The sequence below is a fragment of the Buteo buteo genome, chromosome 2 (genome assembly GCF_964188355.1).
Source record: "Buteo buteo chromosome 2, bButBut1.hap1.1, whole genome shotgun sequence".
NCBI lineage: Eukaryota > Metazoa > Chordata > Aves > Accipitriformes > Accipitridae > Buteo > Buteo buteo.
Genome location: NC_134172.1, coordinates 1,852,445 through 1,869,390, shown reverse-complemented (window position 1 = coordinate 1,869,390; position 16,946 = coordinate 1,852,445). Strand labels below are relative to the sequence as shown.

The window sequence follows — 16,946 nt, the reverse complement described above, 5'->3', positions numbered from 1 at the left end:
CCAAGGGGTGACAGGCACCAGCCCGAGGGGAGAACGGAGCAGGGATGGCTGCAAATACCAGGAACAGGCAAGCCAAGGGAGAGGGGAGGCAGCTGGGGATGGAGGGCTTTAAGCAGCCGTGTTTGCGTGGAAGCTGGAGGAACAAGAGGATGTTTCAGGAGATCTTTGCTCCTAGCCCATCATCTGGAAGCAGGAATGGGGCTCTTGCAGGTAGAAAGCCCCTTGGCTGTCCTCACCACATGCAACCATGGAGCAGCAGGCAGTAGCAGCAGATCCTGGCAGAGGGACAAACATCAATCAGTCTGTATACAGCATGGCTGGGACTGATCTTGTCCTGCATGAGGACCTGGTCTAGCTGGTGACAATCAGAGATGGCAGCTCCAGCCACCAACGCTCCAGCAGGCACGAGAGCAGAAATACTACTCCCCTCCAAGGCAGGCTGCTGCTGCGTGAAGGACCTCTCCCTGCCAGCAGCTCCTTTCAACAGGTTTTTAAAAGCAGCAGGATGTGTGCATTAACAGGAACAGCTATTTTTATCACAAGTGAACTCTTCTGTAAATACCACTGTCAAAGCTGTACACACCAGATGTTTTACCTTGGGACAAAAACACTTTTGAATCAAACACAGAGGATTCAGGAGCCCATAAAATCAGGCCTGACCAAGGCAGCCATCCTGCAAGATCTCCAAGAGCCACAGCAAAGGTTCCCAGGGAAGATGCAGGGTCAGCTCTGCAGCATCCCACCCACTCACTTCTTCCAGCAGCATGGGGTTGGCATCACCCCAGGTTGCCCCATCCATGGCACAGCTCCGGCCCAGGAGTTGTGCTTGACCTGCTGTAGCTACAGCTCGGCCACCTCAAACTTACGTGAACTGAAGCCTGCTGCTCCCCATCCTGGGGAAGCGAAGGGGACAGGGACCAGTGCACAATGGTCTGAAATCCCCACAGACATAAGGGAGATGAAGTGAGCTGCCTCCACCCAGACCTCTGCAGAACAAGTGACAACTTCTTCCGCTGCAGGACTGTTTTATTATGAAAAGATTTAACAACAAACTTTGTCAATTATAAAACATATAGAGGAGTAGTACATGCTGCACAGCCTGGAGAGTCAGAAAACTTCAGAGAACAGAACAAACCCCACGTTAACCTCAACTGGACGCAGAGCCAACAGAGTCCCGAGCTGCACAGCCCCTTCCAGCAGAGTTATTCTGCACATGCTGGGTCTGACCATGGATGTTCCCAAATACTCACAGCCAGTTCTCTAGAGCAAGAGACCTCGTTGTTCCCCACGTGGCAGCTACCCCAGCTCTTCTGCAAAAAGGAGCACCTTGAAAAAGGCATCTCTGTGCAGGAACAGGAACATCAGTCCCCTGAAAAATGGTTGTACCTCTCCAAGGGCTGTTAGATGTGTGGGCATCTTCTTGCTTACCCAGCAAACAAGAAGAGAGTTAGCTTGAATTTACCTTCTCTGGCACTAGCCCTTTTGCCCACATCTTCCTTGCTCTGAGTCCTGGTAGCCTAGGTTCAAGCTAACGTGGGTGTCTGTCCTGCTCACATCAGCCCCCTGTGGTCCCCAAAAGCTATCTATGAAATGTTCCTCAACAGCCAGCCATAGTCCAAAAGGGGATAGCAGGGCTCCTTGGATCTGCCCCTCTCCTTCAGGCACAGTAGGATTTGTGGGCTTCTGGCAGAGCGCTGGTGAGCAGCATGTCCCAACAAGGTGCCTCTACCTGAGAGCAATGGGATCGGCATTGCTGGCAGAAGCAAACCCGCAGAGCCATGGTCCGAGGCTGCTGGATGGACCTCCTCAGTCAGAGTCGCTTCCCTCCTGCTTTGCTGACCCAACAGCGGATGCCAGCTCCTCCTCCTGCCCTTTCAACCGCTCTCCTGCAAACGAGAAACAGCAGTGGCTTAGCAATAAAGCAGCTGTACCGGGGAACCTACACAGCGGAGGACTTGAACTGCCACCACCGAGCCCACAAACCATCCTTCCCTGCTGCGCAAGCCAAGCATGCGTGCGGCCTTGGGGAAGCTACTTGGGATGGACAGCTTCACAGACCCTTTTGGGAAGGGGATCAAGCTCCACTAGTCCCTCCCTGACCCAACAGCAAGGAACCGAGCTCCCAATAAGGGTCGTGTAATCCCTCTGGAACAACTGGTGACTCCATACACCATCCCTGTGGCAGGATAACGCACGTATCAATTCAGCGATGGCTCTCTGCGTCCTCTTCTCCAGCTTCTCCAGTTTCTTGGCTACATCTCGCTTCAAATCCCTGGGGAGGAGAGTGACAGCGTCAGAACAAATCCTCGCCCCAGGCAGATGTGAACACAGGGGCCGTGTTACACCTTTCCCAGAGGAAGAGAAACTCCTTCTCTCTCCTATGAGCACCACGGAGCAGAGTGTGTGTCTGCCACCAGGGCAGATCATGGGCAAACCAACCCAATGTCCAGAGCGTCCCTTGTCACCAAGGCCACCATGGTGACAAGCATCCCAAAGGGAGCAGTGGAGTCACTCGGTGTAAGCAGGAAAAGGGAAGACAGCCCCAGGCCTTGTGTCTTCCTCAACAGCAGGGCTAGGTTTCCCATTTCTAGCACTTTTAACCCAACCCAGACAACCTCGAGGTGACTGTAACCCACCAGTAATGCAAACACCCCCTCCCCAGGAGCAGGGCTCTGCAGACACTCACCAGTCTGGCTTCCTGGGGGCCAGGTTTGCCAGATCCTAGGGAGGAAGAGGAGACACCCAGTGAGAGCTGCAGGCAAGGTTCAAGCCTAGACACAGACAGATGCACCCAGCACAGAGCAGCTCTGAGTATACATACCACCTCGTCGATGATGGGCTCCGGCTTGGCAGCCTCCAGCTGGTCCTTCACCTTGTCTTCCACTAGATGGGGGAACAGGACCAGCATCAGCACAGGGCACAGCGGCAGGACACCAAGGGGACAAGGTACAGGGAAGCCCACCAGAGCTCTGGGCTTGGTTCACAAAAAGCTTTTATAAAAGCCCATTTGAATATCTTTGCCTTAAGAGCGTGGTACGTACGAGTGAGTACACGTGGGCACATGCATCCCACCACCACTCCACTCCTAAAAATCATCTGAAAGTGATGCAAACCCAACAACCATTAAAGGCCACAAACAGCAATGGCAGCAAGAAGTCTGCCGGGTTCAAGTCATCTTTTCGTAAGACCTGCAGGGATCAGCTGCTCCGCAGGTGTTCAAACTGGAATTTGACTCACCATGACTCATTTACAAGGCCACCGCCTGAGACATCTTGGAGGAATCAGGCTCCAGCCCAGACCTTACATAAAAGTCTGCAGATACTGGGGATAATGGCAAAGCACGCCTGGCAAACAGCCCTCCATCTCTCAACTCAGACATCTGTGCAAGGAAGGGCAAATCCCACTCCGCTGAACAGATATGCCCAATGCACATTTAAGGTGAATCCACACCAAGTCCCAGCTCCTCCATCCTCCTCAGCCCCTGCACAAAGTGGCTGAGGACAGACACGGTGGTTACTCCAGACACAGGAACCGCAGCCGATGGGCACTGCAGCTCCAAAGAAGGGCTGGCAGAGAGCACGAGTTTTACTGGAAATGGTCAAAATTGCTGCTCCCGATTCCAAACCACACGCCAGGGAAGAGTCAGGGGAAGTTTTAAGCTTTTACAAAAGGATAAAGAAAGCACAGTGTCAGCATTCCTACCTACCAGATCTCTGCCGTGCTCCCAAAGGCAGCCTTTTTATTTAGGGTGTTTTTAAAGAGATCTATTCCAGGAAGACTCAATATTTCAAGATCAAGGGAACTTCTACCCTTTGCCTCCCTCTGAAGAGCTGCACAGAGGTTCAGTGCTAGGAAATAGCAGACTGAACACCCTGGACTCATGACTAATATTTGTTTAAAGGTAACTCAAACAAAAACCAGCCCGAATCTCCTTGAGAATCCTCCAGGGAGAGCTCAGTTCCTCTGAGTATCAACCCTTTGGTTTGGGGCTGGACTCTGTGTGCTCAGACACACACCCCACTTGTGCAATACCGGGTGTGCAGTCCCCACGGGCGAGAAGGGATGATGAAGCAAGAGGGGCCGCAAGCATCACACTTGCCCAGCAGCAGCGGGAGAGCTCCAGTGCTCCCACCATGGCTGCTCAGACACGCCAGCATCCTCAAGGGCTGCAGACACTCGTCTCCTAGGACCTACCATCCTCACACAAGCAAGCTTCTACCAGAATACATCCCAGTGGCTTTTCCACCTTGGGTTGGAGCAAGCAGGAACACAGAGGTTTCCAAGCCACCTGATTTTGGAAAGGAAGGGTAAAACCCATCCACTTTGCAGCATGCTGGCTGGATGCACAGTCCCACGCTGTTTTATTTGTCCTCACAGCCACAAATGCTGCCTCATTCTCTCCGGGAACACCACTGGGGAGGGAGGCTCACCAGCTGGAGGAGGTAGGATGTGCTGTTAGAGAGAAGCTCATTACAGCAGTCAGTGAATCCCCGCAAAGAGCTCTGTGTGATCTGCCTTGCCTGCAAGCCTCTGGACCAGAGCAAAGCAGCGGGGGCCTCACCGCAGGCACCAGCACCACCACTGGCAACACTTCTGCTTTTATGCTCCCTCATTTCACCTCCCACACTCCCGCTGGCACCCACCTGAGGCCGGCTTGGCCTGGGGCACCTTCCTCTTCTTCAGCTCCTCATCTTCAGGCTCATAGTTCCGCAGTTTGAGCTCCCTGGGGAGGAAAGGGAAGAGCAGAGAGCAGTGAGACACATCCACGTTGCCCTGGACCATGGGCTCTCGCTAGCGAGGGGCACATCTGCATCAGCAGCTGCAGGCAGCGGCCAAGGACCAGCAGTGGCCCACACAAGTCAGAAAAGGCAGGGTCAGCCTGGAGCTCAGCAGAATAAGGCAATGTCTTGGCAAGCCAAGCAGAGGCAGCTAGACCCAAGCTGCCTTGCAAAGCTCTGAACTTCAGCCCAGCTCCCTTTTAGGTCTCAACCCAGTGATATGACTCAGGATGACAACACCAGAGAAGATCCACAATCAGGGAAAAAAATGATCCCAGGAGGGTACACAGGAAGGACAGGGAAAAAAAAGACTATTTAGGGTACAAGGTGGTTACCCAGTCACCAGAGATGCTTCTGGAAGTGCTACCAACAGGGGTGCAGGTCAGCAACATGGTGCAAATAAGGGGAGTAAATTCAGGTTCCTGAGCAAATGGGTGGTGGAGCTGGTGGCGACAGGGACAATGATATCCAAATGACACCCAGAAGTTCACCCATCCTTCCACCTCTCTCCAGGAGAGCTCAGGAGTCAGCAGTCAGCCCTCTCCCCAGTGCACACACCTCCCCGATACTCAGATGCTGGTTTTCCCCCATTTCAAGCCTGTTCTTTTTACACATCTCCCAAATAATTTGTGCCTCAAATGGACAACCTCAGTCACGTGCACCTCCAGGCTGATTCCCAATGAAGTCAAACCCTGCAAGCTTCAAGCACAGGCATTTCCAAAACCACAACCCTGAAAAATCAAGCTCGCAAGACCCTATCCCACCTCCAGCTGCTTACACATACCTACAAAGCGCTCTGCAGGCTGCTGGATCTAACAGTACACTAGCCCACAGGGCAAATTAAGTAGCTTAAACTCATTTAACACTATCGATGGGTTTAATCAGTTTAAATAGAAACTAAGGCACTTGCTGCCCAGCAATGCTCCTGCCCCAGCTGTCAGCAAAGCCCTTGGCAGCAATGAGGGTGGCTGTGCCGCTGCAGAGGACACAGAGAGCCCAGATACAAACACAGGAGAGGGCACTTATCAGGCAGGAAAATCAACGGTTGAATATTACCATTCTTCTTCCCAGCACATAGCTGAGACCTGGGGCCACTTCCCTGCTAGACTTTACTGATGGAGAAGCAAGTGAGATACAACCTATCCCAAGGGTTTACAGTCAAAGCAAAGAGCAGCAAAATAAAAGCGTGAAGAAGCTACAGCCCAGAAGAGGTGATAAGAAGGTAGTCAGCGGTCAGATGGCCACACTTATCTGGGAAGCACAAAAAAACCCAACCTCAGAGGTCCCTGGAGCACAGCAGGGAGGTCCTACCCTTCCCACGCCATCCCATCCCCTCTCCGGCAGGTGAATCTACTTCCGAAGAGTCCGACCCACACCACGGCTAGTGCCACGGAGGTGGTGGGAGCACGTGGTTGGAGCTCAGCAAGACCTGCGATAAATGCAACCAGCAGACTGGAAACCAGGGGCCAGGCAGATTAGGAGACTTGCAGACATTTCTTGTGTAATCAAGCCCAAGTCCCACGAGCCCTCGCATCACTGCAACACCATGAAACAGGAACAACTTCCCCAGCGCTGGGAGAAAGAATGCTTAAAAGAAACACAGGAGAGATTAGCATGTCGCTGCAATACCTCCCCCAGGCCAAGAGCACCTTCACCACACAAACACAGGCTGCTGTGCCCAGTTTTATGTGTATTTTTACACACGCATATCCTGGGAAGGGGGATTTATTAAATTAACCTGTACTGATCACCATCAATCCCCAGCCAGGAAGGCAGTTCTTTTCAGGAAGGCTGATCCTGCAGGATCAAGTGATAATTTTTTTGCAGAAGGAGATACCATCTCCAAGCATACAGAAATCACCATTATTCCATGATTTTACAGACAATCTCCACTTAGCAGGATTTTGTTGCTAACCTGGGAGGCCAGGGGAGGAAGAGGAGCAGCTAATTAATCCAGGAGGGAACAGGACCTCAGGCTGCAATATTAGACATCTGGCCACAGGCTGACTCACACTTACTGGAGAGGATTTATCTGACAAAGTGGCAGAGCCTGCAGAATGCGAACTTTCAATATCTCCCAGACTTTCTGGTCTCTTTAGCTCATGTTTAGAAGGATTTACTTGCACGTGAAAGGGATCCAAACCCAGACTCCCTACAGCCAGAACGCCTAAAACAAGAGGGCAAAGTGAGCTGTTTCTTTCGGTCCAGCAAGATGTTACCATTACACCTTGACAAGCAATATTTTAAAATCATCATTTTGCATATGCAATGGGAGCTGCGGCTGCTCGGCCACAGCCAAACCAGCAGAGAGCTAAGAGGTCTTCTGTTTGCAGCAGAAACTCCCAGATCCCACATTTCAAGGGACACACAGTCTGGAGGTCTGGTTCCTGCTGCAAGAAGGGTGTCCAGCCCTTCATTACATTGCTGCAGGGTTTCAGCACCACTTGGGGAACACACAAGGAAGAGGAACTGGAGTTTAAACCTGCTCCCTGACACCCTTCCCACCCAGAAAGCCCCACCTCAGCTTGCAAACAAAAGCCTTGCAGTCCAGCACTGCTCATGCTCGCTGGAGGTTTATCCACAAGCTTAAAAAAAAGAAAACCATAAGGCACAACTTGGCAGGTTCTGCCGCAGATGGGACGAGCAGCAGCACAGGTCTGGCAGAAGGGGATGCAGCCAACGTGTGGGGGCGAAGAGGAGATGGGCTACGAGGCTGTGCCCAGAAGATCCCCCCTGCACCTGGCACCAGTGCTTTCAGATCCTTATTAAACCCATGCACAACCACAAGCGGCAGGAGAAAACAAACAAAAATTGATCCCTTTAATTAACTGTGCAAGGCAAGAGCAGCTTTCGCACCTGCCTCTGGTAATTCCCGGTGCCCAGCAGTCCCCGCGGGTGCCTCCTTGGGGGGCTCAGGGATTTCACCACGCACCAGCAGGAGCAGAACACTTATCTCCCCCTTCTTCTGTGCACAAGTATGTCTATAAAAACAGAGAGATGAGGAGCAGGGCGGTGCTACCCCAAGTAACTTGAAGGCAGGCAAGGGTTAAAAATATATAGATTTAGAAGAAGTTGCTGGTCTTCCACAGAGGTGGGTTAAATAAAGTTCAGGTGCCAGCAGTTCCTCTAGCACCGCGTTCCAGAAAGACAGCCCGGCATGCTTTACAAGTGATGAATTATCCAAGTTCCCACAAAAACAAAAAAAAACCCAGAGCTAACAACAAGCTCCATGGCAGAATGGGCACGTAGGAGGCAGGTTAGGGAGTGCAGCTCCCAGGGGTGGAGGGCACCTCAAGGCAATGCACCAGCACTAATGTGAGCGCTTAACACTTCTTGGGAAGGACTGAGCACCCTGACAAGAACTGGGTTTGAACCATTTGGCTTTAGGGTGGGGTCAAGCTTGTGCACAGTCACTAGCAGATTTTATCAGCATCTCCTTAGAAGTGATGCATGTGCCCAACCCAGAAGATCTCCTGCAACTTGAGCACCTTGTGTGGTGTTTCCCAGCCTATTTCAGCCCAAACCAGCCAGGACTGCTACAGATGGAACGGTAGTTATAACCTTAAGGCCAGCAGTGAGTGCAGGTCTGTGCTGGAAGCTCCTAGGAATGCAAGAGGATTTGGGTAGCTGCAGTGATTACATAGGAAAGCAGCGCACACAGCCTCCCAGCATCTCCTGAAAGCCTGTCAGGTTCCCTGTTTTGGGTCAGGAATGCCTCAAATCCACCTTCCACTCCAGCCCAGAGCTCCTTGCTGGGGAAGAAGAGAGTCAGCTTTTCTTTGAAGCAGGCGGGTTGGAAATGGCACGGCATGCAGGGTATGCGCAGAATGCGAAGAGCTATCTCAGTGCAAAATACAGGACACTCAAAGCAGTCTGCGAGGTTGTTTTTTGCTTTACTCCTCCAGTCCCAAGGGCTTTATGGAGCAAACACCAGTTTTCAACTGATGAATGGATCTTTCCAAGCCTTCTGGTGAAGCACCCACTTGCTGATGTCCTTGCATCAGGAGCATGGGGAACGGGTTTGCCAAGAAACCCTGTAATGGTGATTTCTTTAGATGTCACAGCATCCTCGCTCCCATAGTTACTATCACAAGTCACTTGAAGCTGCACCACTAGACTGCTTCAAGAGCACCCTCCTATTTTTACCTCTCTGAGGACAAGGTTAGGGGCCGAGGAAAGCTGGCTGGGACATCTCAGTACAGTTTTCTTAGTGCTTCTGGAGGTCAAAGAGGCAAGCAGACCTCAGCAGGACAGATACTAGCAGGAGAATGCAGGAGTCCAGCGGTGTTTGCAGACCCTGCTTACTCTGCCCAGGATCAGAAGCGGGTGTCCTCCACAGCTCTTCACCTCTCAGTCTCCCTTAAGCCCTTCACATCACCCTGCTTAAATGTCTCTTGTGCTCCTCAGCATCGTCTCTAGGCACCTGATAACTAGGGGGAAAAAAGCTAGAAATAAAAAAGAGATGCTTCCTCTGCTGCATCATCAAAACAAAGTGGTTTTAAACACCCAGATCCCAGATGTCTACTTTTGAAGTGCCATGGTAGAGCCTTTCCATTCTTTGGAAGCAGTTTAGGGCAGTCCTGGGTGTTCTAAATCATATCTCAGCCATTTCAGGCAATTTCCTTTCCAAAGCCCTGAAAAAATACCATCTGGTTTGAGAATTTGCTGCCCTTTGACCTTCCCAAGCTGGTCCAGAGCCCCCATTTTCAGAGCCTTCCATTTTTGCAAGAGCCACTCCAACTTGCTGTCCTGGGCAACCATTTCCACATTGTCCTTTAAAGAGGAACCAGCACAATAATTTAATTTTATTTCTCTGCATCTCCAAAATTCACTTACTCCTGGGTGGTCCTGGGAAGCCACACTCAAACATATAAAGAAACTACTGCGACAGAAGATATGAGGGAGGTCTGAAATCCTTGAAGGAGTGGTGGTTTGCTGGACCCTCCTGTGCTTCATCACGTGCCCCACGATGGCAAGAAGGTTTGAAGAAGCACCAAAAAGACAGCCAGACAACCAAGAACAGCAAAGCAGGCAACTTAACCAGCAATCCAGGAGGTCTGGGGCCCAAGTTGGAGGGAGCCCACGCTGGGCTCTGGCCGAGCTGCTGAAGAACGTGAAAGGAGCAGGGACACTGGGGTACCTGCAGGGCCATGCGGTGAAGGTGTCCCCTGGGGCAGCACTCAGATCCTCTTCAGTGGCAGCAAACACTTCCCTCTTCTGTTTCCAGTTGCAAACCACATAGCAGAAGTCATTTTCAAGCTTTTTCTACAGCTCCCCTGATTTTTTTTTGCCAGAGAAAATTCACCATATAGCGAGTTTAACTGACTGACAAGCTTATTTGCTTTCTTACCATCTGCAGACCCCATGGAAAGAACCAGATGAAGAGCATTTGGGCAGAGATTTCAGGCTTGGACCCTTATACCCTCTTTGCTCCCCTTGTTCACCCCCCCCACAGACCTGCTGCACTTCTCTACAAAGTCACTTAGCACATACAGGGCACTGCGTGATCACCCATGGGTGCTGAGGGAACTCCACAGCACCATCACCCTTCTGGGGCACTGCAAGCCTTGCTATACAACACCCATCAATCCTGGCATGGACTTAATTTCACAACCCCTCCTTTTTTTTTTTTTTTTTTTTTGCACTTCACTTTCCTACCCAGCCTGTTCCCTTGCAGACAGCTTTGACATCTGGGTACACCACCTCCTGCTGCAACCTTCCTAGAGGCTTCCCTACAGCTGGGCTGGATCAAAAGCATGGTCCATACATCTCCAGGCTACCTCGCTGCACACAGTGACCTTTCCAGCAACCAAGATACACACCAAGACAATCTGCATCTGCTCCAACTTAGAAACCAAGAAATTACTTCCACGTCCCGAATGCACACTGTGTTAGTCAAGGCTCTCCTCACACCTTCTCTTGCAGGAGGATAGACATGTCTCTAATTCAGAGGTCCAGCACTGCTGTTTGATCAAGAGGACAAAGTTGTTACCTTTGCTCCTGGATTCCTCGCCCAAGGCAGAAAAGGAGCAAGCAACAAGCAGAGGCAGAGACCCATCAGCACCCACCCTCCGAGGAGCAATCTCTTTTTGCTGGAAGAGGGCTGCTCATGCTCAAATAGCTGAGCATGTCGGAGCACATCCTCCTCCCCAAGCGGCTGCCAAAAGGCACTCGGGGAATGCCAAAAAAACAAATGCCTCTATTAACACCACGAGCCCCCAAAACTTGCCGAGGCAGCTGGTTTCTCAGGACATGCTTCCTGGGGGAGCACGGATGGGGAGAGATGTATTCCCAGGTGTTGCAGGAGAGCTGCAAGAGCAGCTCTTCAAATGCAGTCAGGTGCCACGAGGCCATCTGGCCTCCCACGCTGCTTTACCAGGCAGCTGAGTGCTTTCCAGGCAGACACAAGCAACTTCAAGAACAGTAAATACAACTGGGACAAAACCCACACTCAATCTGCAGCACGGGACACAGGCTGGTGATGCAGCACCAGGAGCTGGCTGATGTGCAAACCCTGACCCTGCCTGCAGCACCCAGCTACCCTCCTCTGCATGCTGGTGCAAGAGCACGCTTCACCCACGCTCTTACAGGGTTTCTTCAGCTTCTTCAGCTGGTGGTGGGTCAGAAACTACCTGCTACCCATGAGGCTCAAGCCAAAAAGAGGCCTTGAAGGTACTTTGGTAGCATTCGGATGGCCACAGGACCTCAACGTCTTCCTAGCCAGCCTCAAAATAGTGCCAAGCACGACTCTGCGGCACTCCACACTTCAATAACCAGGTTCAGATCCACTGTCTCGGCACATAGCCAGCACAAGGTCTGTGAGCAAAAAGGCGCTCCACGTAAGCTCAGGGCTACGTACAACCTTGCCCCCACACCACACCAAGAGCTCTCCTACAGGCAGGTCAGGTGGAGGTCTACGCACTTACAAATCAACACCCAAAATGCTGTGGTTTGGTTACAGCGGGGATGCATTCCCAGCAGTGACTACTGAAAAAGAGTGGACTGCTGGGAAGATGCTGGGAACTCATAGCCAAGGGTTGGGCAGGAGGGACCAGGGTTTGGGGTAGGTTTGGGTAGGAGGGACCTTTGGCTGCATCACCCTTGCACCCTGCCGCTGGGGGACAGGCAGAGGGACACCCAGCTTGTCCAAGGCAAAGCCAGGATCACCAGGCACCCGTTGACCACATCGACAGCCTCTGTTAGGAAGGTGCAGCCAGGCTTCGGACCAGCTGAAGCTCCATGGGGCCTTCCCTGTGAAAGGAGATCATCTCCCTGCCATCTCCTCCAGAGAGAGACAGGCACAGCTCTAACCAGAGGGAAGGTCCACAGCGTCCTCACAGCCCTGGAGGGGAGAAGGGCTCTGCACTGCATCAAAATGGGGACAAGCATCTTCAGAAGGGAGCCTAGGTCCTGCTGGATCCTGAGTCTCCTCACCCAGTACCCCCACTGGTTACTACCCAGGTAGATGCAGCCATCTGAACTCCTGTTCTTCTCCTTTCTCCGGCACTGAGCAAAAGGTGCGACACTACACAGCCTTGCCCATGCCCACCTCCTCCTGCCGTGGGCCAAGCACCTCCCCAACGTGGGAGATTTGGGGTGGTGATGGAGCCTGACTCATTGCACTGTGTCCATCAGGACAAGCCATCAGTGGTAACAGGTTCAGCTGTCCACGCAGATGTCGATCAAACACCGTGTATGGAGCTCAGCCTACAAGCAAACACTGCTGTCACCCATATTTGATTATTTTTTTTTCTATTCTTTGTAAGCTCTCCATTAAGGTCTCCACGCTCCAAGATGTAAGGAAGCACGTCCACACAGCAGCTATCCTTGCTACTGCCTTGGCTGTCCTGCCAAGCTAAAGCCAATGCTGAACAGACTCACTGCTGTATTTTTTTGTGCAGAGATTAAAAAAAAAGTCCGACAGTGGTTTTGACCTGCCCTGTGACATTCTTCCCACAGCAAGGGGAGAGATTGCATTTCCCAACCCCTACCTTCCCCAGCTCCTCCCAGAAATTCATCTCTGCAAGCAGCACAGCACAGAGCTGTAATTTTAAAGGATGACTAAGTGGCAAAACACCAGCAGCTGATTAACAGCAGCTCACTGGAGCTTAATTTCTAGTTAAGGTGAAGAGTTGAAGATTTTTTTTTTCCCCTCCCTCTCCAAGCCCTACTTTGGATTTTTATTTACACTTTTAACATCCCCGACGAGCTACGCTTGCAGAACTGCAACGCAACTTCAAAGCTCAATGCCTCTCTGCTCCCGGCGGGGCAGCAATGCCAGTCTCCAGCCAGCCGTGGCTTTACACAGCGCTCACCTTGCAGATCCCCAAACCCCAAAACGACTGCTTTTCCCCATGGGAACAGGGCAGAAGGGCCAAAGTCCACCCACACTCTGTTCCTTGCAAAGGCAGATTGCAGGCTGCACCATGGCAGAAGGTGTTTCCTGGTCAGTGGGCTAAGCGTAACTGGTTAAAAAAAATAAAATAACCTGAGCTCTTTGCAATTACAGATATAAACTCCCCTGAGAGCTCAGATCAGAGATAGCCTGAGCTGAAATTGCTGTGAGTGTATCAGGGTTTTCACAGAGGGCTTCGTCAGCACTTGTTCCTGCGGTGGTAGCTTGCAGCATGAAAGATAAAAACAAGGAACAAAAAAAAAAGAAAAGAGGGGGGGAGGAGATTTGAGTCGATCAGAAAAAAAACAGGAAGCTGCCAAAAAGTGTGTCGTCACATAGGCAGCACGAAAATATTAGTAAAGCCAGCGCCTGGCAGTTCTGTCCTTTTTATAGGGTATAAAGGATGGTCTCGGGTGCAGGCTGGCACAGAAGTTGCAGCTGCAGGGATGGAGAAGGAGCCAGCCTGCAGCAAAAGCCCAGGGTGCTGCCAGCTTTTCAGGGTGGTCACTGCACCTAAACCCTGTGTACAGGCCACAGGATTATTTATTGAACCACTAGATTTCCCCTCCCCATGTGTGCTCTTGGTGGTTTTCAGCTTGAGAAAGCAGCACAGCTATTGAGGTGCTTGTTTGGGGTGAGGGAGTGGTTCACAGGGAAGGCAGCTTTCAGTTACCAGGACCCCTTGTTTCTTAAATTTAGGGTAAACACTAGCAGATTATCTCAGCTTACCTTTTGCCACCAGCCAACAGGGCATTAGCACACAGCAGTTCCCTTTTTCAAAGGGCTGAGAAAGTTCAGCTACACTATTGGGAAATAAAAATCTAAGATGAAATCAAGTTATCAGCTCGCCGGCCTTCTAGATCTTGTTAAAAACACACATCCAATTCCGGCAACAGAAAAAGGACATTCAACAAGTAAAGCAAAAGCTAAGAATCATCTCAGCCAAATTTGTGATTCAAACATTTCCTGCAGAGCAGATCTTGCTCTAATTTGCCTTGCAAAGTTACATTTGGATCCCGACAAAACATGCTATACTTGGATAGGCGGACAAAGAGCTACAGACTCCCGCAGGAAAATCGATCTGGAAAGCAAGTTTTTCACCCCAAAAGCTGACTCCCCAAAGGCATCGCGCCCACGTATTTCAGGAGAAGCCTTGTGCCCACATCTGCAGGCAGTTTCTACTCAACACCTTTGCTCTCTACCTATAACCTCAGTGAAGTTTCAAGGGCATCACCCACAAGCAGGGGAAGGCTTTTTGCAGAACCTGCCATAAGAGCTCACAAACAGGCACTTTCAGAAAAAGTGATTTACCAACTTGACAGCAGTGATGCCAGAGACTTGGTATGAAACCACATCACCTCTGAAACACTCCAGGCTGCTCAGCAGTGGCTAAAAAGCCGCAAACCCCAGCCTGAAAGTCAGTCGGAGTAGAAAAAAGAAAGATTTTTTCAGAGATTTAGTGGACCAACACATAATTCCAGTTCGGGAGCAGGAGCACATCACTGCTAGCCCAACAATGCCAGCTCATTGCATGGTAGAGACAGCCAAGGCCTGATGCTGCTCGTCAGCGGACCACCGCACGCTGCATCACCTCACCACACTGCGTATCAAGTGGCAGGGCTCAAGAGCTGTTTATTCATTATTCATCATCGTTTCCAAGACCTTTAGCTCCTGTTTCAGCTTCAGCCCAGACCTCGTGCCTCTTCCGGCATGAAACCCAACCACGGCGCCTACAAAGTTCAGTCTCGGTGATGGTTCTCAAGAAGCACTCCCAGCCCCAAATCCAGGCAGGCTGTTCTCAAGAAGGGATGCATTTTCTGCTGGGAGTTATTCCCAAAAAGCAGCGAGGATTTTACTCTTTCTCAGCAGAGCACACGTGCTCATCTGCAGCAGCATCTCTGATGCACACCTCCCACAGAGGAGGTTTCTAGCCAGTAAAGTGATGAGAAAAGGTTACGTCCTGCATCTTCAAACCAAACTTCACCCCCCATCGTCTCCAAAGGAGACCTGACGGCATTTTTACCGGCAGGAAACCAACTGCACAGTCAGCTGGTCCTGCCAGGAGTGACACCCCGCCTCGGTTAGTTTTGTGCTCACATTTTCCGGTGACAAGAGACAACAGCGGTGGGCCACAGTTAAACAGACACATGTACCCTGAGGGCCTCCGTTCATGGAAAAAAGTATCCACACCTAAAATGACACACATGCAGGGCACAGAGATGCAGCAATGGCTGTTGAATTCAAAGGAGCCTAAAGCAAGGCAGCCTAAATGCTCCCGACGCCTCTGATGGCAGCACCTTCCCCCTATTACCCACACAAATGTTGCAAGTCAGCCCCAGGCTTTTCATCTTTATTCCCCCATCTCAGATCACTTACACCATGAGATCAAATTCACACTAAAAAAAAATTGCATGTTAGAAGCCAAGGAAAGATCCTAATTAGCAAACACGAGAGCAGCACCTCAACAATACATACAAGAGAGACAAGTGGGAATAAATAAATAATTACTTGTGCTTGACAGTCTCCTCTTCGTCATCTTCTCTGAGCTGCTTGTTCTCACGTTCACTGCTGTCCTTATTCTGAAAGAAGAAGTTGATCTGTCAGGCCTTGGCCTCTCTGGAAATGACAGAGCAAACAGCAGCCCAGAAACCCTCCCGGAGGGCACAGGACAAACAGCAATGCACAGTTTGAAATGACTTTTACATTATGACACCTTTAAATTAAGCCTGTTTTCCTTTTTCTCCCTTTAGTATTCTGCTTGTACAGATAGCACAATAAACAAATGTAAGAATGGGCAAGGAAAATTTAATTTTCCTCTCGGAGGCAATCATGCCACTCGGTGCTGATATCCCCTTTTATTGCTGGTAACTGCATCAATTCAGAGAGCAAACAGCAAGTTGCAATCAATAACAGAGCTCAGAAGCCTCAGCCCGTGTTTGAATTACCACCTCACATTAAATGGCAGAGAAAAAGGAGATCAGGGCACTGAGCAAAACAGAGGACAGCCAGCAGCCATGTATGCCTTCACCCTGTTGCTGTGGCAGGGACCTGAAGTTAAATCCCACACTCCAGGATCCAGAAGAAAGGACAGGTATCATTGCATTGATTGAAGGGAACTATAGGCAGACAGAAGAGATAATAAAAGTTTAGGAAGTGAGCAAGCCCACACTCGGCTGGCTCACGACACAGCAGATCACCTGCAAAAGTCCAGGGAGCACACGCCAGCACGCTTTGCACAGGTCCCTTTTCTTTCTCCTAAGTAATCATTCTGGACATTTTAAGAGGTTGCAAAACAAGACAGCAGGAATCAAACAGCGATCAGCACAACAAAGGGTCTAATTTCAGCTCCAGAAACACTGTGCAGTAACATAAATCAAATTTCTCTTTAACAGGGTGTTACAGTATTGTAAAGAGGCTCATTTTGCATCATCCATACACTGGCACTAACAGCTTATTAGTTAAGTTACCAATTATATTTATTATCCAGACAGGCACAGATATTGAGCGTTAACAATAACGAGCTGGAAAGGGTTTTGTTTGGTTCTCACACTGATTAACTAATTTCATTCAGCCACTGAACAAAGTATGCTCCGTGACAACCACATCTGCCCTTATTTTGCAGAGTATATTGTTATAGCAAATGCAATGAATGAACAACTTCCCTGGAAGCTGTTGCTTTGGGGATTTAACTCCCCCATCATCCTCCAAATGAAAAGGAAAATGTCGCAGCTCTAGCAGATAGCAGATTAAGTCTTTATTTCCTTGAGCGTGAC

General features: G+C 50.5%; 1 protein-coding gene across 1 annotated transcript in view; it reads right to left on the bottom strand.

The window, feature by feature from the left end:
• Nucleotides 1-1,014: 1,014 nt before the first annotated feature.
• The window catches only part of CCDC12 (coiled-coil domain containing 12), a 41,716-nt gene continuing 25,784 nt past the window's right edge, over nucleotides 1,015-16,946 (bottom strand). The window contains exons 2-7 of the mRNA XM_075043607.1: nucleotides 15,682-15,752; nucleotides 4,644-4,723; nucleotides 2,822-2,883; nucleotides 2,687-2,721; nucleotides 2,196-2,272; nucleotides 1,015-1,886 (exon numbers count right to left, since the gene is read on the bottom strand). Of these exons, the coding sequence (XP_074899708.1) occupies nucleotides 1,807-1,886; nucleotides 2,196-2,272; nucleotides 2,687-2,721; nucleotides 2,822-2,883; nucleotides 4,644-4,723; nucleotides 15,682-15,752 (405 nt within the window). The 3' untranslated portion in view covers nucleotides 1,015-1,806. The remainder of the gene's footprint in view (nucleotides 1,887-2,195; nucleotides 2,273-2,686; nucleotides 2,722-2,821; nucleotides 2,884-4,643; nucleotides 4,724-15,681; nucleotides 15,753-16,946) is intronic.